This window comes from Taudactylus pleione, unplaced genomic scaffold (genome assembly GCF_031769625.1).
Source record: "Taudactylus pleione unplaced genomic scaffold, aTauple2 ptg000479l, whole genome shotgun sequence".
In the NCBI taxonomy this organism is placed as follows: Eukaryota; Metazoa; Chordata; class Amphibia; order Anura; family Myobatrachidae; genus Taudactylus; species Taudactylus pleione.
This window is the reverse complement of record NW_028284881.1, coordinates 437,300-463,890: the sequence shown is the minus strand read 5'-3', so window position 1 is coordinate 463,890 and position 26,591 is coordinate 437,300. Positions and strand designations below refer to the sequence as shown.

General features: G+C 45.4%; 1 protein-coding gene across 5 annotated transcripts; it reads right to left on the bottom strand.

The window, feature by feature from the left end:
* Positions 1-271: 271 nt before the first annotated feature.
* On the bottom strand, positions 272-26,573 carry ARL6IP4 (ARF like GTPase 6 interacting protein 4). Of its 5 annotated transcripts, XM_088449050.1 has the most exons (9): positions 26,514-26,573; positions 20,339-20,376; positions 20,193-20,263; positions 18,257-18,441; positions 15,840-16,211; positions 15,465-15,582; positions 13,175-13,244; positions 5,041-5,148; positions 272-637 (listed from the first exon to the last, which is right to left on the bottom strand). In XM_088449050.1, the coding sequence occupies exons 4-9, from the start codon at positions 18,429-18,431 to the stop codon at positions 584-586; spliced, it is 897 nt and encodes a 298-aa protein (XP_088305176.1). In that variant the 5' UTR covers positions 18,432-18,441; positions 20,193-20,263; positions 20,339-20,376; positions 26,514-26,573; the 3' UTR covers positions 272-583. The 5 variants fall into 5 exon arrangements, with proteins under 5 accessions (XP_088305176.1, XP_088305175.1, XP_088305178.1 ...); XM_088449049.1 differs by lacking the exons at positions 20,193-20,263; positions 20,339-20,376; positions 26,514-26,573 and adding an exon at positions 20,072-20,155; XM_088449052.1 differs by lacking the exons at positions 20,193-20,263; positions 20,339-20,376; positions 26,514-26,573 and adding an exon at positions 20,109-20,122.
* Between the last annotated feature and the right edge of the window lie 18 nt (positions 26,574-26,591).

Sequence of the window (26,591 nt, the reverse complement as noted above, 5' to 3'; positions counted from 1 at the left end):
AATTAAATTTCCACTCCTGGAAGACCCACTCTGTCCATTATACTGACATATTCTGTGTTGGTCATCTTTGTGCTCAAAAGATCAAGCAACGATATCATAGAATATTTGCCATTGTAAATCCAGTATTTAACCCAAGCAACTATTCACGCCCTGCAAAGCAACATAAATGTGGGGTTTTTATTACGATTAGGAGCCAAAATCTATGCAATAAGACTAGTCAATTATGGTGATATAAAATAAAGTATGTTAAAAAATAAGACAAGCATTTTATTTATTTTTTTCCAGTATACACCCATATTTATTTTACACGCCAGTGAATACACAACATTAAAAAAATGTCTAACTGTTCATGTTACACAAATTATGTTTTCTTCTGATCTCCTTATTTTACACACAATAATGGAAAGCCCCAAATGACCAAGCCTCTAGTTGGCTCTAACTACTACAGGGTTTAAATAGACAGGTGCATTATTTGATGATCTTAGCAATTCCAAAGTGGTACAGTGACAAAATATGTACTTCAGCGTTACAACCAATGACCAAGGCCAGATATTAACTTTTAACACTCCTAAGGTATCGGCCATTAGAACATCCCAGACATCATCTGAAAAGTGAAGCCATCGCTTGCTGTTGCTTGCTGTAGGGGAAGATACAACAAATAATGTAAGCAATGTGCAATGAGTCCCAAATCATCAAGTACCAGTGAGATACCCTGCCTACTACACTGTTACAAATGTTTTTTTATGAATAGTGGAGACACCGACAGGAAGATGTTAGTGTTCCTGTCACCTACATACATTGGAGACAGCCATTTTGTCTGCTAAACTAATATATATGAATTGCAGCCTATCCCCAGGAACCAGTAATATCACTGAGACAAAAGACACTTTATGTCACTAACCATAGTGACTCAATAGGTAGCATTCTCTTATTGGTTCGGCCTAGAAATCGGTCTTCCGCCACTGCAGTTCATGGTTAGTTTAAGGTCTACAAAAAAGGAGACTTACCTGGTTAAGTCCTTTTCTTCGAACTCCATAGGGGACACAGGGACTACGCTGGCAGATGGAGTCTGGGCACCAAACAGTTAAATTCTTCAGACTTGAGCCCAAAGCAGGAGCAGGAAGAAGAAGGAAGACCGGCACACACACAGAAACAAACTCCCGAAGGGACAGGGAAACCAGAAAACGAGGAGAACCCCGCCAAGGAAGGTGCATCAGGGTGGGCGCCCTGTGTCCCCTATGGAGTTCGAAGAAAAGGACTTAACCAGGTAAGATATGTCTCATTTTCATCCTCACGTTCCATAGGGGACACAGGGACTACGCTGGGACGTCATAAAAGTACCTGTCGCCCAAAGGATGCATCCGTGGAGGCGAAGGTATCAAACGCATACCAGCAAAGCTGCCCTGCAGAGGTGCCACGATGAGCTACCGAAGAGGTACCAACCAACCTGGTGGAATCAGCCGTCCAGATATCCCTGGTACATTCTACATAGAGACTGAGGGCCCTCACAACATCTAAAGAAGCCTCCTCCGCTGAATCCTCCGGAGACTGAAAAGCCGGGACCACAATATCCTGATTGAGGTGGAATCTGGAAACTATCTTCGGAATGTAGCCTAGCCAAGTCCGAAGAATGTCCCAGTCCAAGTGAAAGACCAGAAAAGGAGAGGGATACGACAGCGTGCTCAAGTCTGACACTCTCCGAGCCGAAGCAATAGCCAGAAGGAAAATAATCTTCAATGTGAGCCAACGAAGGCCCACTGAGTCCAAAGGCTCGAAGGGAGATGACTGAAGAGCCCGAAGCATGAGAGACAAGTCCCATGAAGCCACCGGAGGGACAAACAGAGGCTGCACATGGAGAACTCCCTGAAAGAATGTACGGACATCAGGCATCAAGGCAATCTGTCTCTGAAAGAGATCCGAAAGGGCAGAGACCTGCACTTTTAAGGATGATAGGCGAAGACCCAAATCCAGACCTGCCTGTAGAAAATAGAGGACTCGACAAAGCCGGAAGGATCTGGTGTTAAGACCCCTAAAAGAACACGAGGAGAAGTATGTACACCACACCAGATGATAAACTCTAGCAAATGAGGGCTTCCATGCATTCAGCATGGTACGAATGACTGACTGTGAAAAACCTTTAGCTCTCAAGACGGATGTCTCAAGTGTCATCCTGTCAAAGCAAGCCAAGTCAGGTCCGGGTGGAAGCACAGGTCCTGAGACAGAAGATCCGGTCATGGAGGAAGAAGCAGTGGAGCATCGATGGAGAGGCACAGACTATCTGCATACCAAGCCCTCGGCGGCCAATCTGGAGCTACCAGAATCACTGTGCCGCCTTCTAACTTCAACGTGCGGAGATCCCTCGACAGAAGTGAGATTGGAGGGAATATGTATATGATAAAATCTACCGAACTGCTAAGGCATCCACCAGAACAGCCTCTGGGTTTCTGGTGCGAGACCCGTACCTTGGTACACCTCCTGGTTGTACCGAGACGCCATCAGATCGTTGTTTGGCAAACCCCGACGATGAACTAGAAGCTGAAAGACGTCCGCATGAAGGGCCCACTCATCTGAGTGGATGTCCTGGTGGCTTAGAAAATCAACTTCGCAATTCTGGACCCCGGAATGAAAACCACCAACAGATCTGGAACATGATGCTCCGCCCAGCAGAAAATTCGACTCACCACTTTCATGGCACCACCAAGTTCCAGGACGTTGATCAGGAGGCGGCTCTCCTGAGCCGTCCATCGACCTTGGAAGGACTGCTGGCAGGTCCCAGCCCCCTACCCTCGAAGACTTGCATCCATGGTGAGGAGGACCCATTCCTGAATCCAGAAGGGGTGACCCCTGTCCAAATGGGAGCTCTGGAGCCACGACCCTTCCGAGATAGGACGATTGTCTGCACCTTGATCTGGAGATGGGAATCAGTTCTAGTAAGCCAGAATCTCCACCTGGAGAGGCCAGAATTGAAACTGGGCGTACTCCACAATGTCGGAAACCAGTGAACCCAGGATCCGCATGCAGGCGTGTATTGACACCCGGCGATGAAATAAGAACTCTCGAATCCTGTCCTGCAGATCCCGTATCTTGTCCACTGGGAGGAACACACTCTGAACCCTGGAATCTAACATGGCACCAGATGGAGCATCTCCTGGGACAGAGTCATTGAGGACTTCTTCCAATTGATGACCCATCCGTGCGACTGGAGCAGATTTATTGTCAGACGGAGGTGCTCCCTGAACATGCCAGATCAGGCCACGATACGCAGATTGTCCCGGTAAGGAAGAATTTGGATACCCTTGTGCCACAAAGTGAGCTGCCATGACTTTCGTGAACACACAAGGAGCCGTGGAAAGACCAAAAGACAAGGCCTGAAACTGGTAGTGCTCCTCCCTGACCGCAAACCAGAGGAATCGCTGGTGACTGAGCCAGATAGGCACATGTAACAAAGTGTCCTGGATGTCCAAGGATGCCATGAAATCCCCCGGTTCCAATGCCAAAATGATGAAGCGTAAAGACTCCATGCGGAACCAGTTAACCCGCAAATACTTCTTGAGGGACTTGAGATTGAAGATTGGATGGAAGGAACCGTTCAGCTTCTGAACCAAGAAGAGATTGGCGTAGAAGCCTGATCCCCACTGAGCCGGTGGGACCGGAACAATTACCTTGGAGGCTAGCAGAGAGTGAATGGTCTCTTCCAGCGCTCTTGCTTTTCCCAGATCCCCTGTGGAAAAAACCTTGCTGGTGGATGCTTCCGGAAGGTAAGAGCGTAGCCCTGCAAGACTAAACCGTGAACCCAAGCATCCGCCGTGGTCGCCATCCAGGCGTTGGACAAAAGCAGAAGTCGGCCTCCCACACTGGGGTCACCCAGGGAGAGACCCACCTCAATCAGTTGGCTTGTCGGTTGGCTTAGCAGCCGGGCATCTGGTAGGCCAAGACTGCTTACTTCTAGGCTTGGAGGTCTTAGAAGAACAGCTCTGAAACCTAGAAAAGGATTGTCCCTTGGCCTTCCCTTGTGAACAAAAGGAGACGCTCGTACTCTAGGGGCTGCTGCCGAAGGCAAAAATACTGTCTTTGAAGCCGACAAAGTGGCTACGATCTTATCCAATTACGGCCCAAAGAGAACATCGCCGGAGTAGGATGGGCCTCATGGGCCTTCTTGGAGTCAGAAGAGCTCAGGCCATTCTGGCTGACACAGAAGAAGCTGACAGGAGGTTAAGATACCGGTGTCCAGGGCCGCTTCGTCGAGATAGGAAACGGCCTGCTTAATATGCGCCACCAGATGTAATAACTGGTTCCCGTGGGCCTCCGACAAAAGACCCTCCTCTAGGGCGTCCGCCCAAGAGCCAATTGCCTTAGCCACCCACGCAGATGTTAGGGCCGGATGTGCGAGAGCTCCTGCATGAGCAAAAATTACCTTAAGGACATTTTCTAACTTCCTATCCATCGGATCCTTAAGGGACGTTGTATTAAGGATAGGGAGGGTAGAATTCTTGTTAAGACAGGCATTATGCGTGTCAACTGGAGGAGGAGACTCCAACTTGTTACGCTCCTCAGCAGGCAGCGGGTAAAAGGATGCAATGCGCTTGGAGACCTGAAACTGCCTGGTAGGAGTGGCCCAAGCCTCCGATAGCATTTACTCAAATTGTTCAGCTTTAGGGAATTCTACTGAAACCCTTGGTTATAGGGGCCGGCTCCTCATCCTCCATGTCCACCTGAGGGAGAGACTCTACCTGAAAAGACGAGGTCTCTTCCTTAGAGGCACCGGAAAAATTTTCCTCCTGAATTCAGGAGATTTCCGAATCTGACAGATCTCTCAGGCCTGGATGATCTGCGTCCAGAAGTACGGTCCTTATCCAGCATCTGCTGAATAGAGGCAGACACCTGTGCTAAACCCTACACTGACTGGGAGAAGGTGCTCATTCATGGGGGGTCTAGCACAGGCAGCTGCAGATGAGACTGCATAATACAGGTATTTTGAACCCCCAAAGCAGGGAGGACAGGCACGGGAGTTGTAAAGCAATCCACCAACTGCGACATTACCTGCGACAGGTTGGCCGCCCACGCCGATTCCTGGCTGGAAACTGTAGATGGGACCTTACGCTGAGCGCCTGTGCACCACCGGATACAGAGACCATCCTGGACCACATCCTGTGGAGAAAAACCAGCAGAACAATTTCTACATGTAAGGAGCAAAGGAGCCTAAACCTCCTTGGTCGCTGTTCTTGGAAGACATGTTACTGAATTCCAAGGTAAGTTCCACACACAGAAGTTATATAACAGGTGTGAAATAAGGAACAGTGCAAAGAATGTAGGGGCCACACAAAATTAACAATGAGTGGGGCTTAACCAAGGGGGAATTAATACCTTTCACAACACCAAAAAGAAAAATAGAACAGAGTTTAGAAATGAGAACAAGCACACAGTCACATTCAAAATATAAAAGATATAACAGGCAGATAATGCTCAACAAACCAACCCCAGTTGGCTGGATGTAGCTAGACTGTATAACCTGACCTGAGGGGAGGTATACAAGGAGATAGGAGCCAACCTCTCTGAAGACTAACTGTAGGGAGGAGCAGGAGGAACCCGATGGCAAGAAGCCTCCGTGAGGGATCACGCCAATGGCAGGGGGAGGGGCTAACGGGGAGTGCCTACCTCCCCCTGCTGACATAGAGCCCCCAGGCAATGGTCGCCTACTTTGCAGACCCCTCGCTACCTAAGTGCCCTGGTGGTCTAGCGGGGGTGCGGGCATCCCGGCCTCCTGCTGTCAGCAACGCCAGTGGTCTCTAGCACCGGAGGAGAAAGGCGCGCTAATGCGGCTCCCTGCAAGCTGGGAGCCACCTTAGCTTGTTGCCCCCGGTGTCCGGCTGCGATCCTCCGTGTGCTACGAGGACCCGACCGAGGTTGCCTAACCGCTCGCCGAGGCCACCAGCACCGGGGTTAGTAGAACAGCAGCGCGGGGGCTCCTAAATAGTTTTTTTTTTTTTTTTTTTAAATTAGCAGCCCCACTGTAATGGTGTCAGCTGTAACGGTGTCTTGCGACACCAAACTTTAGACTGGCCTGCCTAGGGCTGGGGGCAGGTTATAGAGAAGGAGGAACCTGGGATGCTCAAGTCTGAAGAATTTAACTGTTTGGTGCACAGACTCCGTCTGCCAGCGTAGTCCCTGTGTTCCTTATTGAACGTGTCGGAGAAAGGGATTATTACAAGTAAATCAGTGACTGTGTCACTTTGCATCACATTTCTAGATACAATAAGAATTTCAGTAAAGACTGTAATAGTGGAGTTTAAAAAGGAGAGTTATGGTAAAACTTACCTTGGTTAACTCTCTTTCTTCGGTGTCCATAGGGTCCACAGGGAGCCATTTGGGTGTAGGTGGGACCTGGAGCACCGGACACCAACCGCAAAGCTTTTCAATCCCTGGATGCTCCAGTCCTTCCCCCCTATACCCCGCCCACAACCTGAGGGCACTTCAGTTTTGTTAACAAGCCCAAGGCAGGAGCAGGATAGGAGAGAAGGAAGACTGGTACACTGAGGAATCACACACTCTCACACAGAGAAGGAAACAATTGACCAGGAGAAAAAAACCCATAGAAGCTAGGAGCATCAGGGCGGGTGCCCTGTGGACCCTATGGACTTTGAAGAAAGAGAGTTAGCTAAGGAAGTTTTTTCATTACGCTCCTTTTCTTCTTCAGGGTCCATAGGACTCCACAGGGAGACATTGGGGATGTCCCAAAGCAGTTGTTTAAGAGCAGGAATGCTCCTGAGCTGACAGGAGAACCCTACGCATGAAGGAAGCATCCTCAGAGGCAAACGTATCAAAGGCATAAACATAAGAAAGGTGTGGACAGAAGACCAGGTGGCCGCCTTGCATAGCTGTTCAACTGATGCGCCATGCCGGGTTGCCCACGGGGGACCCACAGAGCAAGTATAATTAGGAGATACTGAAGACGGCACAGGAAGACCAGTCTGCGTGTAAGCCTGTGAGATAGTCATGCAAATCCATCTGGCGCCAGAGTCTGTTTGTTAGTTGGCCATCTCTTCTTGTGGAATCCATATAGGACAAACAGGGAGTCAGATTTCCTGATGGAACTAGTACGGTCCACGTAGATCTTCAGAGCACGGACCTACATCCAACGAGGCCTCATCTGCCAAGAGGTCTGGTAAATTAAATGCCGGAACCACAATTTCCTCATTTAGGTGGAAACGAGAAACCACCTTGGGAAGGAAACCTGGGCGTGTACGAGGAACAGCCGTGTCCTGATGAAATATTAAAAAGGGGGAGTGACATGAAAAAAGCCCCTAAATGCGATACCCTACGGACAGATGCTATAGCCAGAAGAAACAGTCTTCGCAGTGAGCCACTTGACATCCACTGATTCCAGTGGTTCGAATGGAGGTTCCTGAAATGCTTGGAGCACCACTGACAAATCCCATGGAGCTGCAGGAGGAACAAAGGGAAGTTGTATACGTAGAACACCTTGTAGGAAGATGTGAACATCCGGTATAGTAGCAATTCTGCGCTGAAACCAAATAGACAAGACAAAGCAGAGACCTGCACTTTCAGAGATGCTAGGCGAAGGCCTAGATCCAGTCCAGCCTGAAGAAAGGCAAGAATCCAAGAAACCTTAAAGACTTGCGGGTCATAGTTTCTTGAAGCACACCATTGGAAATATGTACAGTATGCTATATTCTATGATAAATCCTGGCGGAGGCCGGTTTACGTGCTCTGAGCATGGTCTGGACCACAGTGCTGAAAATACCCTTAGCCGTTAGGAGGGATGTCTCAAGAGCCAAGCCATTAAAGACAGACGGGCTAGATCCGGATGTAGACATGGACTCTGAGACAACAGGTCTACTCGTAGAGGAAGTTTAATAGGAACGTCTATGGAGAGCCTTTGAAGATCGGAGTACCAATGACGCCTGGGCCAAGCTGGAGCTATGAACAGGACAGTGCCCCCCTCCTGTCTGAACTTTAGAAGCACTCAAGGAAGTAGGGTTATTGGAGGGAAGAGATATGCCAAATGGAAGTTCCATTTCACCGACAGTGCGTCCATGAAGGCCGCGCCAGGGTGCTGTGTTCTGGCTCCATAAATTGGAAGTTTGTTGTTGTGTGTGGAGGCCATAAGATCCACCTCCATTTGTCCACTAGAAGCTGAAAGACTTCTGGATGTAGAGACCATTCTCCTGTATGTACGTTGTGATGGCTGAGGAAATCCGCCTCCCAATTGAGAATCCCCGGGATGAACACTTCAGAGATGGCTGGGAGATTGTGTTCGGCTGCAGTGAAAATGTGGGACACTTCTGTCATTGCTGACTGACTTCAAGTGCCCCCTTGGCGATTGAGGTGGGCCACAGCCGTGGTGTTGTCGGACTGTACTTGTACTGGCCTGTTTTTCAGAATATTCTGAGCCTGAGTGAAAGCTCTGTAGATGCCTCAAGTTCCAGGATGTTGATTGGCAACATTGCCTCGACTGGGAACCATTGGACCTGGTGGGAGTGCTGGCTGGTTACTGCGCCGCACCCTCGGAGGCTTGCGTCCATGGTGAGGAGAGCCCAGTCCGGGATCCAAAAGGGACAACCCTGGTTCAAATAGGAAGTATGTAGCCACCAGGCTACGGACAGGCGAACCTCTAGGGGGGAAGCTCATCATCTGGGATTTGAGCAGATGGGGTAGCCCGTTCCAGCTGGAGAGGATCAGGTGTTGGAGAGGCCTGGAGTGAAACTGAGTGAACTCCACCATGTCGAAGATGGACACCATTGATCCCAAGGCCAGCATTGCAGAGTGAATCAACACTCTGCGATTGTGAAGCAGTCTGCGTAGTCTGTGCTGTAGTGCTGAAATCTTGTCTGCCATTAGGAAGATTCTCTGAACTCGAGAGTCCAGGAGTGCTCCCAAATGTACCATCCTTTGGGAGGGTGTTAGGGAAGACTTTTTCCAGTTGATCAGCCAATGCATTTGAAGAAAGATAATGGTTACCTGTAGATGACGGTGAAGAGTCTATGGGGAGCTGGCCAACAGCAAGAGATTGTCCAAGTATGGGAGCAGTCTGATCCCTTGACAACGAAGAGAGGCCGCCATAACTGCCATGATCTAGGTAAAGATCCAGGGGGCCGTTGAAAGGCTGAAATTGGTAATGTTGCTGTAGTATAGCAAACCGGAGATTGTTGATAAGAAGGCGCTATAGGTACATGTAGGTAAGTGTCCTGAATGTCTAGAGATACCAGGCTCCATAGCTAGGATAATGGAACAGAAGGTTTCCATATAAAACCTGGGCACCTGATAAACTTGTTCAGAGATTTCAGGTGAGGATAGGCCGATGAAACCCATTGGGCTTCTGACCTAAGAAAAGGGTCGAATAATAGCCCTTGCCCCGTTATGAGGAGGGGACCCAAATTATTACTCCTGAATTCAGTAAAGACTGAATGGCTTTTTGGAGCTGCAGGGCCTTGGTTGGGTCCCATGGAGGTCCTGTGCAAAAGAACTGCTGGGGGGGTCGCCTCAGGAATGAGAGGGTGTATCTGTGGGAGACCACTTCCCCTACCCAGGCATCTGACGTGGTTTGATGCCAAACCTGCGCGAATTGAAGAAGTCTGCCTCCCACCTTGGGAGCCCCCAGGGAGAGGCCCGCCCCGTCAGGCTGTAGGCTTGCCCTCAGACTTGGCAGGTGGATGCCTACTAGCCCAAGCCTGCTTGACCCTAGGCTTGGAGGCCTTGGCTGATGTCTGCTGTTGTGTAAAGGACTGACTTTTGGCTTTTCCTTGAGGGCAAAAGGATCAAACTGATGATGTCGGCTTTGCATTATATGTAGAGGGCAGGAACGCCGTCTTGGAAGCTGCCAAAGTAGTCACAATTTTATCTAATTCTGGACCAAATAGGATGTCTCCAGAATAAGGCAGAGACTCCAGAGCCCGTTTTGAGTCTGAATCTGCTTTCCAGGAACGTAGACAAACAATCCAGCAGGCCACTACCGAAGTGGCAGATATCCTGGAGGCCAGGAGAGCCGTATCCATAACTGCTTCACCTAAGTAGGAGGCTGCATCTCTAATGTGAGATATGTAGGACAGCTGTTCCCTCAAGGCATCAGGAGGAAATGTCTCTTCTAGGGTCTCTGCCCAACTCTCACTGGCTTTTGCCACCCAAGCCGTAGCCCTAGCAGGACGAGTAATAGCTCCTGTAAGAGAGTATATGGATTCTATACGTCTATCTGTAGTCTCCATCAAGGAGGTTGTAATATGAATGGGTAAGGTGGCATTTTTAACCAGACGTGTTACATGAGAATCCACTACTGAGGGAACTTCCCATACAGTACAATCAGTAGCTGTAAGAGGATAAAAGGAACTGAACCATTTTGGAATTTTAAACCTTTTACTAGGCATATTCCAAGCTTCACTCATGTGATCAGATAGCTGGTCAGAGTAAGGAAACTCTGGTAAAAGTGCGTGTTTTTTTCTTAGGAGCGGGTTCATCCTCTTCTATTTGTAATATAGTTTTAACAGCTCTCACAAGAGCAGGTATATTTAGTTTAGAGGGTAGCTCCTCCTCTCCTGAGACGGAGTCAGAGAGAGGTCTGCGTCTTCTGCCTCCCCAACCGAAACCGTAGAGGTATTAGCCAAACTCTGTACTGAGATAGACAATATGTCTATCCATGGGGGAGGCAAAGGATTTGCAGGGAGAACTTGCTTTGGCTATCCCACAGGGGGAGCTACCATGGGGACTACTTTGTGGTCCGCAAGTTTCGTCAGCATCTGTGGAAAGGTGGCCCAGGGTGGGACCTGAGGGAGAGACGTCGTGGCTGAGGGGCCTGGGACTGTGTAACAATTAGAACAAAGACCCTCGTGAATGAGGTCCTCTGTGGCTAAGCCCACTGAGCAGGACTTACAAGACACCAGGATAGGAAAAGCAGCATCAGGCAGCTTGTTATTTTTTCCTCTGCCAGACATAGCCACAAGAATAATAAAATACATGGTACTGTATGATACAGTGCAGTGAACACCCTGCCTTATGTATAACATGGCACAGTGTAGTATGCAACAGCGCTATATAGTATGTGATAGCCCTCACAATTATATAGGAGATGTGAGGTACCAATATAATATTTGTAAATATACCTTAGTATGTCAGGGTATAGTAGAATAAAGGGAAAGGTATAAGATAACACTATAGGAAGTAGAGATTAGCGCTAGCACGAGTCACCGACAAACGCAGAAAAACATTACATGTCTGCAATGGGCACTAAAATCAACTACACAGACCACAGTGGCTGGTTGGATACAGTGCTGTATAACCTGGCCCATGGGAGAGGTATAGAGGGAGACTGGACCCAGAGTCTTGCTTGCATAAAATGGCTGCCGCGCGACTCTGAGGGGGCGTAGGGTGAGGGAAGAGCAGCTCAGGGAACACCAGGGCCGCAGTGGAATGGTACCCTGGACTGGGGGAGGGGCTGCAGGGAGAGCGCCTTCTCCTCTTGCTGACGTTAACCACCGGGTCCCCTGGCCTCTACATATGCTCTGCGCCAGTGTATTATATACCCTGGTGGTCTAGTGTAGTCGTGGGCGCACCAGTGTCCACATCAGTGCCTCCGGTCTGTCTCCTGAGACCGGAGGCAAGACTGCATAAAAATGCGGGTCCCCGCGAATGGGGTTCCGCCTTACCTGTCCCCTGAATTCCGGGCTGTTGTCTGGGGTCCGGGGAGCCCTGCCGGAAGTACCTAGCACAGGCTTGGTGTCACGGCACCGTGGAGGGGTGATGTGGCGGCAGCATAGATATCTGGAGGACAGTCTGGTGCTGCTCGTCCGTTATAGTACAAATAGAAAATAAATGAAATCATAAAATAAAAGCTTGGGCTGCTTAATGCAGCCCTCTGTTATAATGGTGATCCAGCTCCTGCCGGACACCAACGAAACTGAAGTGCCCTCAGGCTGTGGGCGGGGTATAGGGGGAAGGACCACAGCATCCTGCAATTAGAAAGCTTTGCTGTTGGTGTCTGGTCCTCCAGTACCCATCTACACCCCAATGTCTCCCTGAAGAAGAAATATTGTTTAAACCATTGATAAGTAACACTAGGGTATCACTGTAGTGAACTTGCCTCATTGGCTTTAGGAAAGTACTCTGTCATACAAATAATAAAATAACCCTACTGTATTGAATATTAGAAGTCACTGCAGAGGAGTGGCCTTGCATTATACTCAGCCTTTTGACTATTTTCAACCATAACATTTTTGTTGTCTTCTACTATTCTTTAACTACACATAGGGGTCAATCCTATTAGGTGCGAATTGTGAGGTGCGAGTTGCTATTTTCACTTTGAATTTGCATAACGAATTCATTTTGCAATCCAATTAGCAACTCCCACTGAATCAGTCAGACTGAATTCGCAACTTTCCACAGAGATGGAAAGGAAAATCTTTATTTTAAGGTTAAAATGTGGGGATACCGTGCTGAACCCCTTAGATACCCCTCCCCTAATGACTAATTAGGCATTTGGAAGTTTACCTTAAAATCAAACTTTTTTGTTAGTTTAGGCACCCCAAATTTAATTCCAATAATTTTTTTGGTTGACAAATAATTGTTTTCATAATTTTTTTTTTTAATTTTTCAAGGTGCCCTCAAAGTACCCCAAAATCACCCTTTTTCCTACTATATTTTGCATTTTCGTTTAATTCGTTTGAGTTTAAACAAAAAGTTAAATTTTCTTGCATTAAAAAAAAAAAAAAAGACAATTCAGCCATTTGACATTATTTAAAAACCTACAGTACCTTCGTAATGCCCACAAACAGCCTTCTATACAGTCCTGCTAACGAAATTATCCATTTTGGGGGGTCCAGGATGGTCTCCCCACAATTTCATGCATTTTTCGCAAATCTCATTTGGCAGTCATTTCGCACCCCTCCGCTGCGAGTAGTGCAAATAGGGTTTTTTAATTGGAGTGAAGAATTCTCGGAGTGCGCTTCGCTGTGAAGTGTGCGAGTTTCAAGAAACAAACTCGCTAGTCGCAATTTGCACCTAATAGGATTGACCCCATAGAGTAGGACATCTCTGCAATAGAGCAGGTTATAAGAAATAAACTGGCACTCCGTTATTAGGCTTCAGGAGAGAGAACACTTGACAGAAGTTTGATGTTAATAATATCTGTATCTCTGAAATAGGCCCAGTGTAAGAGAATTATGCATACCTTATTGGTCTCCTTGTGCCGGTCTTTGCTTACAATTTCTTCAAGTACTTCACCATCCCCTTTAATGAGCCTGGACATGAAAAGAGCTGAACATGAATCATATGTCTTCAAAGTGCAGTACACCATATTTATTTTTCTTACTGCCTCTCTTTATAAGGTTTCGTTTTGGGTAAGGGTCTATAAAAACTTTGATTACAGGCCAGAATGGTGAGGGGATATAAAGTATAAAATGTACTATCTTCAAAGGTACACTGCCTGAAAAGACTGTACATATATTATTGCAAAATGAGGAATACATCTGGAAGGACAGCAGCTTTAATAAGCATATAGGAACCATGTGATGAGCAGAGGAAGCATTTAATGATGTCTCCTGGGAATGGCCAATTGCCCTTTAGATCAAAATCGGCCACAAGAATGCCAGGCTCTGTTCTAGCTTGGGTATCCATTTATCTTGTACAATTATCTCTAGCCTGAAATTTCCTGTAGAAAGTAGGTCATTTCCTAAGTGTCCTATATACATTAATCAGAACTACAGCAGCTGATTCAGTATACATATACAACACAGTCATTGCATTTTCCAGTCCGCTCCATATGTCGTGTTGGCTGTCTTCCTACAATTAGTTACACTGGAAATACAGCCAAGTAACATATTGTGATTTGTTCTTGAAAGGGGTACATTGAACTCACCTATCTTTGAATTGTTAACAAAAAATAAAAAAAACAGAAATAGCTCATAGGATGTAAATGTCCCTATTGCAGGTCTTTTTAAATGACCATTTCCTGTGCTAAAACCTTATAAATTGGCTAGGAATTAGAAACACTTAAATTTTATGGGACTGTCCCACAAGCTGAGGGGGGAAACACTTGTGCTGCTTTCAGGGGCGCCGAGAGGGGGGGGGGGAGAGCGGGTACTAATTAAACCCCTTTCAGACATCTCGAGATTCCCGGGAATTTGACCTGCCTCAGCCAAATTCCCGGGTAGCCGTGTCTGTCTGAAAGGTACCTACATAACACGTTCCCGGGTAGCCACCCCTGCAATCTACCAGGGTTTTTCTGCTTCTGTCTGAATGGTGCTACCTGGGAATTTGCTACTCCCGGGCAGCACCAAGCAGCTTTTACATGTAGTTGCTGCTTTGAGCTGACAGCGCAGAGCGTCCTATAGGATGCTCAGCGCTGCTGCTTTGAGTTGGCAGCGCAGAGCGTCCTATAGGACGCTCAGCGCTGCTGCTCACCAGCGCCGACCGGCTGTGCCACAGCGGGCCGCCCGCACTCCTGCTGGATCACCAGGGAATTAAAATAAATTTTAAAAAAATTATAATAATAAAAAAAAATCTGCATTATGATTGGCCGGCTTCCGGCTGCTGAATGATGACATCATCATCATCATCATCATCAGCCAGAAAGGGGATAGGCTAGGAGGAGCAGACGGCAGAGAAGAGGCAGGTAAGCAGCAAAACCCTGCTCTTGTCTGAAAGGGGTCTACCTGGGAATTTCCCGGGTAGACACTGTAGTGTGAAAGGGGGGTCTCGACCAAATACCTGGGAATTTGCACAGGAGAAATTCCCGGGTCTGAGCAGGAAATTTCCCGGGTTGTATATCTGAAAGGGGTATTACCCAGGCCTGGGCTTGCTGGAGGGGCCCGAGTCTGATGCCATCCCCCCTCCTCCCTGTCAGCTGAGCAGCCCAGCACCGCTGCTGTGTGCTGCACTGCAAAAGGAGACTGCTTGCTGCTGCAGTCTCCTCTGCCTGTTTTTTTAGGGGGGGAGCGATCATCATCCCCCCCTGGATATGCGCTGGGATGAGGGGCTCACATCGCCCCCCTCCCTAGCACACGCACTGCAACAACGTGTTTTTTTTCTTAAGGGGCCGTGGCCACGTCTCCCGCAATTAGGCCCCCCTCCCTTTTACCTCACAGCAGCCCAGCACACGCTGCTGTGTGCTGGGCTGCAGTGGGAGACTGCTTACGGCTGCTGAGCAGCCTCCTATGCCTGAAGGGGGCTGAGTGATCAGCGCCCCAGAGCCCATGGGCAGCAAAGCATCTCCAGGGGTGCTGGACATGAGCCCACTTGGAAAACAGAGGTTGGGGGGTGGAGGGGCTAGTAAAATTATAAAATGTTGGGTGGTATGATCATGCCACAGTGACAGCCACTAGATCTCAGTGATCTGGATTCTAATGAATTTTGGCTCATCACAAAATTGCTGCCCCCAGTATATATAGTCAACGGAAACGTAAAATAAAACTTGTTGCAGTTCTATGTTACATTCAAAGCATAACACGCAAATAACCTACCTCACTCTACCGGTCTCTGGGTCCAATACTCTACGGATAACACTCTGCCGAGCATCCCACTCATCCTTAGTCATTGGTTTCATTGCTTGAATGCGGGTCTTTTGTTCATCGGTCAAAACTGATACGCAAAAAGCAACAATAGTGCTACAGTCCACATACAAATAGATTATTTATTTTCTCAGAGGGAGAACACAAATCTCTGAAGCTACAAAGTATAAGTTAAATATCTACTTTTTTGTTGATCTGTTAAAATACTCACTGTGATCATTAACAGTTTCCATTTCATTTATATTCACAAGCAAATTGAGTATTTTGAGTTCTCCCTCTGGAACAATCTTCAGCAAGAAGATATAGCAATGATTCACCCCTCTTTACCTGGACCGGTGTCTTCCAGAGGTTCCTTTTTCCAAAGATCTAAAGAGGGTCCAGGATGGGATTCCTCTACCCTGCACAAGACCGCTTGACATTTCACCTTGGACACATTTTTCTTTAGATCTTTTTTGCTTTTCTTTTTCAACTTATTTTTCTTCTCCTTTTTGAGTTTTGTTTTCTTTTTGTGGCGGCTCCTGTGTTTCAAATGGTCACTTGAGTCTTCTTCAGAAGAACTTGATGACGATGACGATGATGATGATGTACTGGAACTCTCTGAAGATGAACTAGCCTTCCTCTTTCTCCTTTTCTTGTTCTCTGAAGAGGAATAGGATGACGATGATCTGCTACCCTTCCTCTTTCTCTTCTTTCTTTTCTCTAAAATAAACACATCATAAAAGAAAGAAAATATTAATGCAACAACTGTGTTGTAAACAACTCTAAACTATGGCCCTCATTCAGACCCACTCGCGAGCGGCTATCCGCTCGCAAGTGGGTTGATGGTCTGCACTGCGCATGCGCACGACGGAGGGAGCTCCGTCGTGCGCATGCGCGAGACGCGACGAGCGAAGGACTTTCCTTTGCTCGTAGTGTCTCATCAAAGGGGGCGTGCTGTCGATGTTGACTGACAGCACGCCCCCTTTGGTGGGCGTGCCTGACAGACTGAGGCGTTCCTACCGTCTGAAGCCGGCCCCACTGACATCACTAGTGATGTCAGTGGGAGTGATTTTGGCTCCTGGCCTTGCGTTTGAGAAACTCAACCGCAGGCTTCTGCACGCAGTGGCGATGGTCGCGATGGTCTTGACCATCGCGACCATCATCCTGCACGCTCGTATATGCTGTGGGTGGTGACCCACAGCTATACGAGCGTCCAGGATGACGCTCCATATTAATGGAGGTGGGCCCTGATTCAGAGCGAGCGCTCTGGTCAGAGCGTCCGGCTCTGAATCAGGGCCTATATTCAGTTTACAAGTACAAGATTTTAGAGAGTAGGTATGTTAGTAGGTCTGATCAGAAATAATGCTGCCTATGGTATACAAAGAAAATGGGGATAAAGATCAGAGGGCACTAGATTTAGTATTTATTATATTTTAACTTACATCTTGCAAAAAGCAAATACTCAGCTTATATTATGATGGCTTCGTGTACCTTGATGGAAGGAAACTGTTTCCATATCTTATTACCCACAACAATGTTGCATAAGACAAGAAAACACAAATGGACACATCACAGTCCATTAGGTCAATCCAATTATGCGCGATGCAGTCACGGGAGCGAGTCACCGCGACAATGGCCGCGCTTGACGGCAGACTGAATTAGCTCAAAACAGTTCGCAGCCCCATAGAGCTGCGTACAAAATTGAGCAAATTCAGCCTAAAAGAGGGCTGTGAGGGGTGAGATGCGGTGCCATTGGCGTTTGAACGTCGTGGCAACGGCAAAACGCATCCCATTCGCACCCCTTGCGGCTTATTGGATTGACCCCCATGGGTCTTCTTCCACAGCTTCCCTCCATAATCTAGTCTGCAAAGTCATCATCCAATGGAACTATTGTATGTAGGCAATGAGAGGTCACTGTACGAAATAAACTACATATATTTCCTGCCTATTAATAGAAAAATGACATCTGCTTATAGATATTGGAGATATGTTTTACTCAGGGTAGGTTTATATACGCCATCATGGTCAAAAATATTTTAAAGCCCCAAAAAATAATTGAAAACAAGCTTTAAGTGTGTAAAAGCCCATTATATATAAAGTATTACAGGTATTGCTCTTTTCTAGTGATACTCAGTACCTGCACTGGGTGTGTGTGTGTAATTTTAAACTCTGAAGTTCCAGAAACAGTAAGAAATTGGTAGTTATTTCAGAAATAAAATAAGTGTCTAAAGGCTTATACAGTGGGGGTGCATATGTATTGTCTACAGTCACTATGTCCACAGTGACTACATACACAAGAGGAAGCCGGTGCTGGGATCCCAACACGGTTGAAATGCTACTCAAAGCAGTCTAACCGTGCACGCATTATAACTTTAAACATGCTCCTAAAGCTGCTTTAAGTAGCATTTCATGCCAGCTTTCTCATGCCTACATAGTCACTGTAGACTTGCTTAACTGCATCCCACCCAGTCTATTATACACCAAGTTTTGAAGTACTGTATAATTTCAGGTGAGTACCGGTACCATACATGTCTGTGCTTACCATGCTATCCTTTTAAACCGGGACACTCATGAATTACACAGGTTCTTTGGCTGAATAAAACCAGGTGACATGCAGGCTTGAAGTCAGCCAGCCACAGAACCTGTGTAATTCATAAATGTATGGCGGTTTAAAGGGATAGTATGGTAGGCCTATACATAGAGAGAGAAGGACATATTAGGCTGTACACCCACATGTTGGAAGACCAGCAGTTTGTATCACAAACCTTTCCTAGAGGTATCAGCATGATATTTCGCAAGAGACTTGTGCATCCTTTCAGATGAAGAGCTGCTGCTGCTGCCGCCTCTGTGTCTCGAGGATGATTTCTTTTTCACTGCTTTGTGGTGAGATACAGTACGTCTCCTACTATGGTGTCTTTTCTTGGCCCGAGTATTGTCCATGGTAGATTCACTGTAAATCAAACATAGTGTATTATTCAGGCTTACCATTCTAACCCATTAAAACTGGGACACGAGTTACACAGGTTCTGTGGCTGATTAAAACCAAGTGAAATGAAGGCTTGAAGACAGCCACAGAACTTGTGTCCCAGTTTAAAGGGATATGGCCTGTACACACGGGATGATCAGAGAACGATCAGATATTGTTGTCTGATCGTCCTGCATGTGCTGGATGTTCGATCGCGGGTCCCTATAGCAAACAGGATAACCTGGTCGATATCGACCAGCTTGGCCAGCATGCACGGACGATGGTTGATATCGATATTGACCATCGTTTGAAGGGGACAGAAACTGGTAGATTTGAACGATGACGATATATCGATATCAACTGATCGTGTGTATGCACCAATAGAGTGGTAAGCCTGGTAATATAGCATGTTACTGAAAAACTGACACTGATATATTAATTTGCCATAGTTACAGACATAACATATATACATGGCTAAATCTAGTCATTAAATCGTATTATAAAAATTGGAGAAGACAGAATCAAGTTCAGGGAACAGGTAGGGTTGAAGGAAAGCATCCAGGTAACCAGTAATAATGTGATTATGTAAACTTGCCATATCATCCGTTTAATTCAGGACACACATGAATCAAGACCCCATACATCAGCAGTTGATTGCAGCAATTCTGCAATTTGCAATCGATAGTGTATAAAAATATTTCCTTTTTCAATCGATTGTGGCAATTCTGCAATCGATTGAAAAAGGGAAAGATTTTTATACACAATCGATTGCAAATTGCTGCAATCAATTGCTGATGTATGGGGGCCTATACACAGGTTCTGTGGCTGGCTGACATCCAGTCTGCACTTCACCTGAATTTAATCAGCCACAGAACCTGTGCAATTCACATGTCTTGCTATAAAAGGAAGATATGGCAAACCTAGATATGAGATAATGTGCTTCCAATTATACCTTATAACTATATATATATATATATATATATATATATATATATATATATATATATATATGAGCGAGAACATGTATTATTTTATTTATCATTTCATTTTGATTTCTAACACGATAGATGGCAATGAAGACAGATAGATTTTATCAGTGGTGACTATGTTGTTTATAATATTGAAATAATTTGGGACTCTAAACTGAAGGAGTGGATGGAGGAGCACAGATCATCACATTGCCAGAAGGAATCTAATTACATCTAATAGCTGGGGGCATCAACTATTTCTGTGTTTGAATGTTATATGTAAATCATTATATATAAAACATCCTACAATTTATTAGGAGAGCCTGGGATGAGATGAACCAATCCAGCAATTACATATGAAGAGCACAGTGAGGAAAGAGATGAGCCAATTGCAAAAACAAAAAGACAGTGGTTGTGCACACCAAAATGTTCATTTCTTTTCATTTAGTAACAGGGGAAGCGTCCGTTGCCTAACAGTATGCCTCACCAGATGTGGGCAATGCACGTAATAAATTATATACTGCACTCTGACCACGTTGATCTCACATTATATATAATATAACTGGAAATAATTGCTGATTCCTGTGACTTTAGTCTGCTGCCATGCGCGCATGCGTACTGCTGCCCTGTCCCTGAGCCCCTGTTACCGGCGCCGGGTAATTCGCCCTCCCTCAGAGACAGCACCTAGTATGGTAAGTGTAAGAGGTACAAGCAGTCACTGGTACATAATATTTATAACATTTATAGGTTGTTGTCATCATCATATACCTGATCAGTTCCTTGTGTTACACTTATAAGCGTCCCAAGCAACAAACGGAGACTCTCATAGTTCCGGTGTCCTTAAAAGTAATATTAACACGTTTAAAGCAGGCAGAGAAAAAGGACATTACACCGTCACACTCACCCACATATACCTGCAATAATAGTTTCAATTTGCTTTCGTGGTTGATTCCTCCAACTACAATCTTTTTTTTAAAACATATTTTTATTGTAAAACCGCAATAAACAATATAACATATTGATCAGAAAATGACAAGACATCAACAGGACCACAACAGTGATGTGCAATACAATGTATCCATGAGGAACGTAACAATACAGGAATTAAAATGGTGGTTCACCTGAAGACAAGGTTTCTTCATTATACCAGGCTGTAAGTTGAACTGCAGCTCGAAGCGTGTCTTTAACCTGAGGTGTTAATGTGTGAACATATGGGAGCCAAATATTAAAGAACTTCTCTGCTTCCTTGTCTTTATTAAGGGATAGTTCTAACCAATCCATATTAAATAGGTGCGTAATTCTAGGTTGTAAAAGACTGAGCGTTAAAGTGTCAGTGGATATGCATTGAGATAATATTGTTTTTTTCGCAGCTGCTGCAATCTTTGCTAGTAATAGACGGGCACCTCCAGGGGCACAGGATGATCCAGATGATGGTACAATATCCCACATAGCCCACTCGGGTGTTAGTTCAAAGGCAATTCCCAACTTGGTGGAAATATAGGTGTGTACCAAGGACCAGAACCTCTGTACCTCCGCACAGTGCCACATACAATGCATTAGATCCGCATCAGGTTGACCACATTTAAAACAATTTGAGTCTGTGGAAGTACCTGTGATGAGTCTTAATTTGGGGGTGAAATAGGCACGATGCAATAATTTATACTGCATTTCTGCGTATGAAGCCGACATTAATTGCTTATTGAGTCTAACAAAAGATTTCAAAATGGTGGATAGGGGTATGTTAGGGAATGTGGAATGCCACTTGGCAAATCCCACCGTCTCCACTTCCAAATTTATTTCCCGGCGTATATAGGTGTATAGCATAGAAGTGGAAAATGACATAGAGAGGCAGCGAGACAGCACATCATCCAAACCATTTTTCCCAGGTATAATGGGAATTTTAGGGAGTAAAGTATTGACATAACTACGTATTTGGAAATATATAAATAAAGGGATTTGGATACAGGGAAATTTTTCCTGTATTTGGTTATGAGAGTAAATAGTCATTGTGGAGAGATCCAATAATTGATATATGTAACGCAATCCCTGTGTGTTCCAGGTTTTGAAAGTCTGTGTTAGAAAACCAGCATCAAACCCTGGGTTATGGCCGATAGGAAGGAACAAGGAGACATTGGGAGGGACTCTCATTTGAGTTCTGGCTCGGCGCCAAGCCAAGCATGTAGTATGTAGTAGTAGATTTTGTGCTACGTGAGGTGGAAAGGACAAGGGTCGTGTGTGTAGCAAACTAGCTAATGGCATTTCAACACTAAAAGATTGCTCTATTAGCGTGTCAGCAAATCCATTTGTTCCTCTAATCCAGTCAATTGCGTATCGGTAATTTGACGCAATAGCATAAGATTTTAAGCAAGGGAGATTAATTCCGCCTAAAGCAGGTGGTTGGCTGAGTTTGAATAATGAAATCCTGGGTTTTTTGTTCGCCCAAATGAACTTGCTGATCGCTTTGTTAATCAATTTTAAATCAGATTCTAAAGGAAGCAAGGGGAGCATCTGAAAAAAATATAAAATCCTAGGAAAAGATATCATTTTAATTAATTGACATCTACCGAGATATGAGAGTGGGAGATGTTTCCATTTTTTAAAATCTAAAAGTGTACGTTGTATTAAAGCAGGGAAATTGACTGAGTATAGGGCGGAGGGATGTGCCGGGATATTAAGGCCTAGGTATTTTAGAGTTGTTTTGGCCCATTTAAATGGGAAAGAATTTTTCCAGTTTTTTGTGACGTCCGAGTGTAGGGCCAAGGCCTCTGTTTTGTTATAATTTATCAAAAAACCAGAGATAATATGGAAGTCTTTCAGGATATGAAGGAGTTTAGGTATGGCAGAATGTGGGTTCTCAAAATACAGTAATAAGTCATCCGCATACGCGGAGACTTTCAAAGTATTATTTCCGATATTTATTCCCTGCCATTGTTGACATAGCAAAAAGGTGCGGATAAGAGGATCTATAGCCAGGTTAAATAATAAAGGAGATAGGGGACAACCCTGTCGGGTTCCCCTATGTAGTCTAAGGGATGGAGTATTCAGGCCGTTAACTGTTAGGAATGCTATAGGGGTGTGGTATATTGTTTTGAATAATGTAATAAATTCGGGACCAAAATTTTGTAGCTGGAAGATGCGCAGTAGGTGGTTCCACGACACCCTATCAAAGGCCTTGTCAGCGTCGCAGCTGACAAGGAGCGTTTGGTTATTTCTCATTTGGTGAGATTTAGTTAATCCTGCAATCAAATGTCGGACGTTGATCACTGAGTGTCGTCCTTTCATAAACCCAGTTTGTGCGGTGTGTATGAGATGTGGCAATACTAATTGTAAACGTTGAGCGATAATACCAGTGAGGATTTTAAAATCCTGGTTGAGCAGAGATATTGGCCTATATGATTGGGTCAGCGTAGGGTCTTTCTCAGGTTTCAAGAGAAGGATAATTCGGGCCTGGTTAAAGTCTGGTGGTGTTGAGGTTCCCTTCAATATTGAATTAAATAAGGAAACTAAATGAGGGGTTACAAGTGGATTTAATATTTTGTAGTACTCGGCACTAAGGCCATCTGGGCCGGGTGTCTTTCCGTTGGCCAGGGACTTGATAGTTAGAGCAACCTCCAACTCCGAAACAGGAGTTGTTAGGGAGTCGCGGGCCTCTTCAGAGAGGGAAGGTAGATTAGCCTCTTTCAAAAAGTTCATCCCCAGAACAGGGTTATCATCCTGTGCGGAGTATAAGTCTGTGTAATATTGTAAGAAAGAGGCCGCAATGTCCTCGTTGGTATGTAATGATCCTAGGGGACCTTTAAGAGAAAGAATGGGAGAGGATGTTTTCTGACTTCTCACTATATTAGCTAGCAGTTTGCCCGCTTTATTTCCCCAACGGAAATAGCGATGTTTCTGGAAATCTAGATAATATTGGGCTCTTTCAGTGCACAATGTGTCATATAAATTTTTGTTATTCAAATAATTCCGCCGTGTCTCTGTGTTGTTATTTTGCAGCATAATGGCATACGATTGTGATAGGGCGTTACTCAATTCCGTGAAACGTGTGTTAAGTTTACGGCGTTTATGGGAAACATATCCCATAATATGCCCTCTCACTACTGGTTTAGATGCGGCCCAGAACAATGATATGTCGCCAATATGAGAAGCATTATCATTATTATAATTAAGAAATTGTTGTTCTAAGTATTTTTTGAAGTCTGGAGAAGTGAATAAGTATGAGGGGAATCTCCAATTGAAGGAAGATGTTTTGGGGGTAGATAGTTGTAACGTGAACCATGTAGGCGCATGATCGGAGATGACTATGTTTTCTATATGAGATGTTTGAATCCTATTAATTAATGAGCTTGAGACCAGCCAGAAGTCCAATCTAGCTGAGGAGTGATGGGGGTGGGAGTAAAACGTGTAATCACGTGCTAAGGGGTGGAGGTGTCTCCATGGGTCTACTAGGGCGAGGGATTCAATTAGTAGTTGTAGCGTTGGAGATGTGCTGCCCCGCCACTCACCGGATGCTCCCGTTCTGTCCAGACTAGGAGAAAGAGTAGTGTTGAAGTCTCCTCCTATGACGAGGGCGCCTTCTGCCCAATTCTGTAGTCGGGCGTAGAGATCGGAGAAGAATGCATTGTTGTGACCTGTGGGAGCGTACAAAGTGACAAGCGTGATTAATTCACCTTCTAAATTCAGTTTAAGAAAGAGAAATCTGCCCTCGGTGTCCAGGATCGAGTCTACAACTGTGTATTTTAAAGATTTATGGAAAATCACCAGCACCCCTCTTTTTTTAGATGTGAAAGATGCAGCTGTATAATCTTTTATCCATGAGTCTCTAAGAGTATTAGGGTCACCCTGTCTCCAATGGGTCTCCTGTAGCACTGCTATGTCAGGTTTAAATTTTTTAAGTTGTTGTAGTATTTTACGCCGTTTAATCGGGGTGTTTAAACCCTCTACGTTCCAAGTTAAAAATCTTATGTTTTTTTGTGTTTTAGTGAGATCAGCAATAGAGTGAGACATTGTGTTATCCTATACCTGTTCTGTAGATCAAAAAAATGAACCATCGTAAAGAGACCATCACGCTCTCAGTCCCAGCATGCAGAGAGCGCCTGCAGTAAAACCTTGAAAGTGCCATTACAGAAATACACATAACACAAAAACAAAAACAAAAACATGACCTGCCATAATATATGGAATATAACAAACATAATGCAGTCTTACAATTTTTGAAAATTTTAAGAACCAAAAAATAAGGCTCTACGGGCCTATTTAAACCCAGTGAGGTATAAAAGTATCGATAATTGAAAAAAAGAAATAAAAGAAAATAAAAAAGGGGATATGAAAGAGGAGGAATGGTAAATGTGTAAAAGGAAGGGGAGAAAACAACAAACCAGAGATTATCTTGACAATTCTGCCGTTGACGTTTAGCAGTTGTTAAAATAACCAGAAATCTTGAAAACAAGCATAAGATATATATTTCCAATAACAAACTCTCCATGTTTGCGATAGGAGACGGATTTGTACAATTAAATGTATCTTCTTAAGTCACGATATCATTTTGAGGAGTGATTTGGTCAGTTAGAGAGTCCAGAAAAGTCTTTGCAGACGATGGAGAATCGAAAAAGTGTTGTTTGCCGTTATGTAGGACTTTCAGCTTCGCAGGGTACATTAATGCAAATCTCAGTCCCAGATCAAATAATGCTTTACAAATAGTAGAGTATTCCCTTCTTTTCATTGCTACTTGATACGAGAAGTCCTGAAACAACAACAATTTGTGCCCCTGATAGGTGAGGCCTTCTGATTTGCGGTAGGCGTCCAGTATGCGAGTTTTGTCTAGGTAGTTCAACATTTTCATTATGACAGGCCTAGGTCTTCTCTGGTCAGAAGCACGGTCAGGGCCTATGCGGTGAACTCGTTCTATGATGAGGGTATTGGAAGAAGCCGAGCAATTGAGCTCAGAGGGTAACCATTTAGAGACGAAATCCATGAGATCTCTTTGCTTAACAGATTCCGGTAGGCCTATTAACCTTAAATTGTTGCGGCGATTCCTATTCTCTAAGTCTTCCAATTTTTCCTGCATAGCAGAGATCGCTGATTCCTGTGTACGTATTACGCTTTGTGCCTCTGTTAGCTCATCTTCAACATTGGAGATACGTTGTTCTGCTTCCGTAAAGCGTCGACCATGTTCCTTAAGTTGCGAAACTGCTGATTCTATAGCTTCTTTGAGGCCGGACAGTTTTTTGTCAAGCAAGGGAGAAAGAAGCTCGGATATTTCTTGGGCTTTAGCTATTGAGGCGGTACTAAATTGAGTCGATTTAGAGACTCCGTCCAGAATATTGTCAGCTGGAGGTGAAGTAGGAGAGTCAGGAGATGATGATGGAGCTACATTTTTGTCTTTCCCTTTAGTAGTTTGACCTTTAGGTGCACGCTGTGGTCTGGCCACAAACTTCTCCATGGTATAGGGATGTGATGTGCGATTTAATCAGGAGCCACTAGGGGGAGCCCCAGGTGTTCAGGATATATATGACACTGGGTCTGTAAATTAAAACTTATAGTATGGCTTGTGAGCACTATCTTTGGACCAGACAAGACAAGATCACAGTATGAGGACCCAGCAACACCACCCTGCTCCCTGGTATGAGCAGCAAATAGAGAGGATTGTGAAAGGAGGTAAGCGCTTGCTGCAGCAACTTAATCAGGTCTCAAAAAATGGCGGCCGCAGGTGATGTGTGGCCAGCGGGGAGCTTGTAACTGAGGGACGTCCCTGAAACGGTGTCCAGGCGTCCCGCTTGTTCCTATGGGTCTAATGATAGCCCCGGTGGCTGTTGCTGAAGGTGGGGAGGGGAGAAATTATGCCCGGCCGCGATCCAAGATGGCGGCCGCGGGCAGTGCCGCTTTTCCAATGCGGCTGTACTCCGGTGTTGTGGGGCAGTGCGGGGGGCCGGGGCATGCGCCGCTCTTACCCGCATTATCCTAGAGACCTCAGGGTGGCTTTAGGTGAGGCAGTGAGTCTCTCCGGCGGCGCTATGTCTCGGCTATATGGAGCCGGCTTGGGAGCCCATTAAAAGTGCGGCCAGGTCGTTTGGTCCGCCCACCGGAAGTCACCTCCAACTACAATCTTAAAATTATAAAATATGAATTACTTTAAAAATGTACAATAAATACAGAAACTAAAATAAGAGG

What these genes read in the sequence shown, in the direction of transcription:
- ARL6IP4 (XM_088449050.1), bottom strand. Translation starts at nt 18,431, where the DNA reads ATGGACAATACTCGGGCCAAGAAAAGACACCATAGTAGGAGACGTACT. An exon ending in TCTGGAAGACACCGGTCCAG is followed by an intron (nt 15,583 to 15,839) that starts GTAAAGAGGGGT and finishes TTTGCGTATCAG; the next exon opens with TTTTGACCGATGAACAAAAG. An exon ending in CCAGAGACCGGTAGAGTGAG is followed by an intron (nt 13,245 to 15,464) that starts GTAGGTTATTTG and finishes TTTCATGTCCAG; the next exon opens with GCTCATTAAAGGGGATGGTG.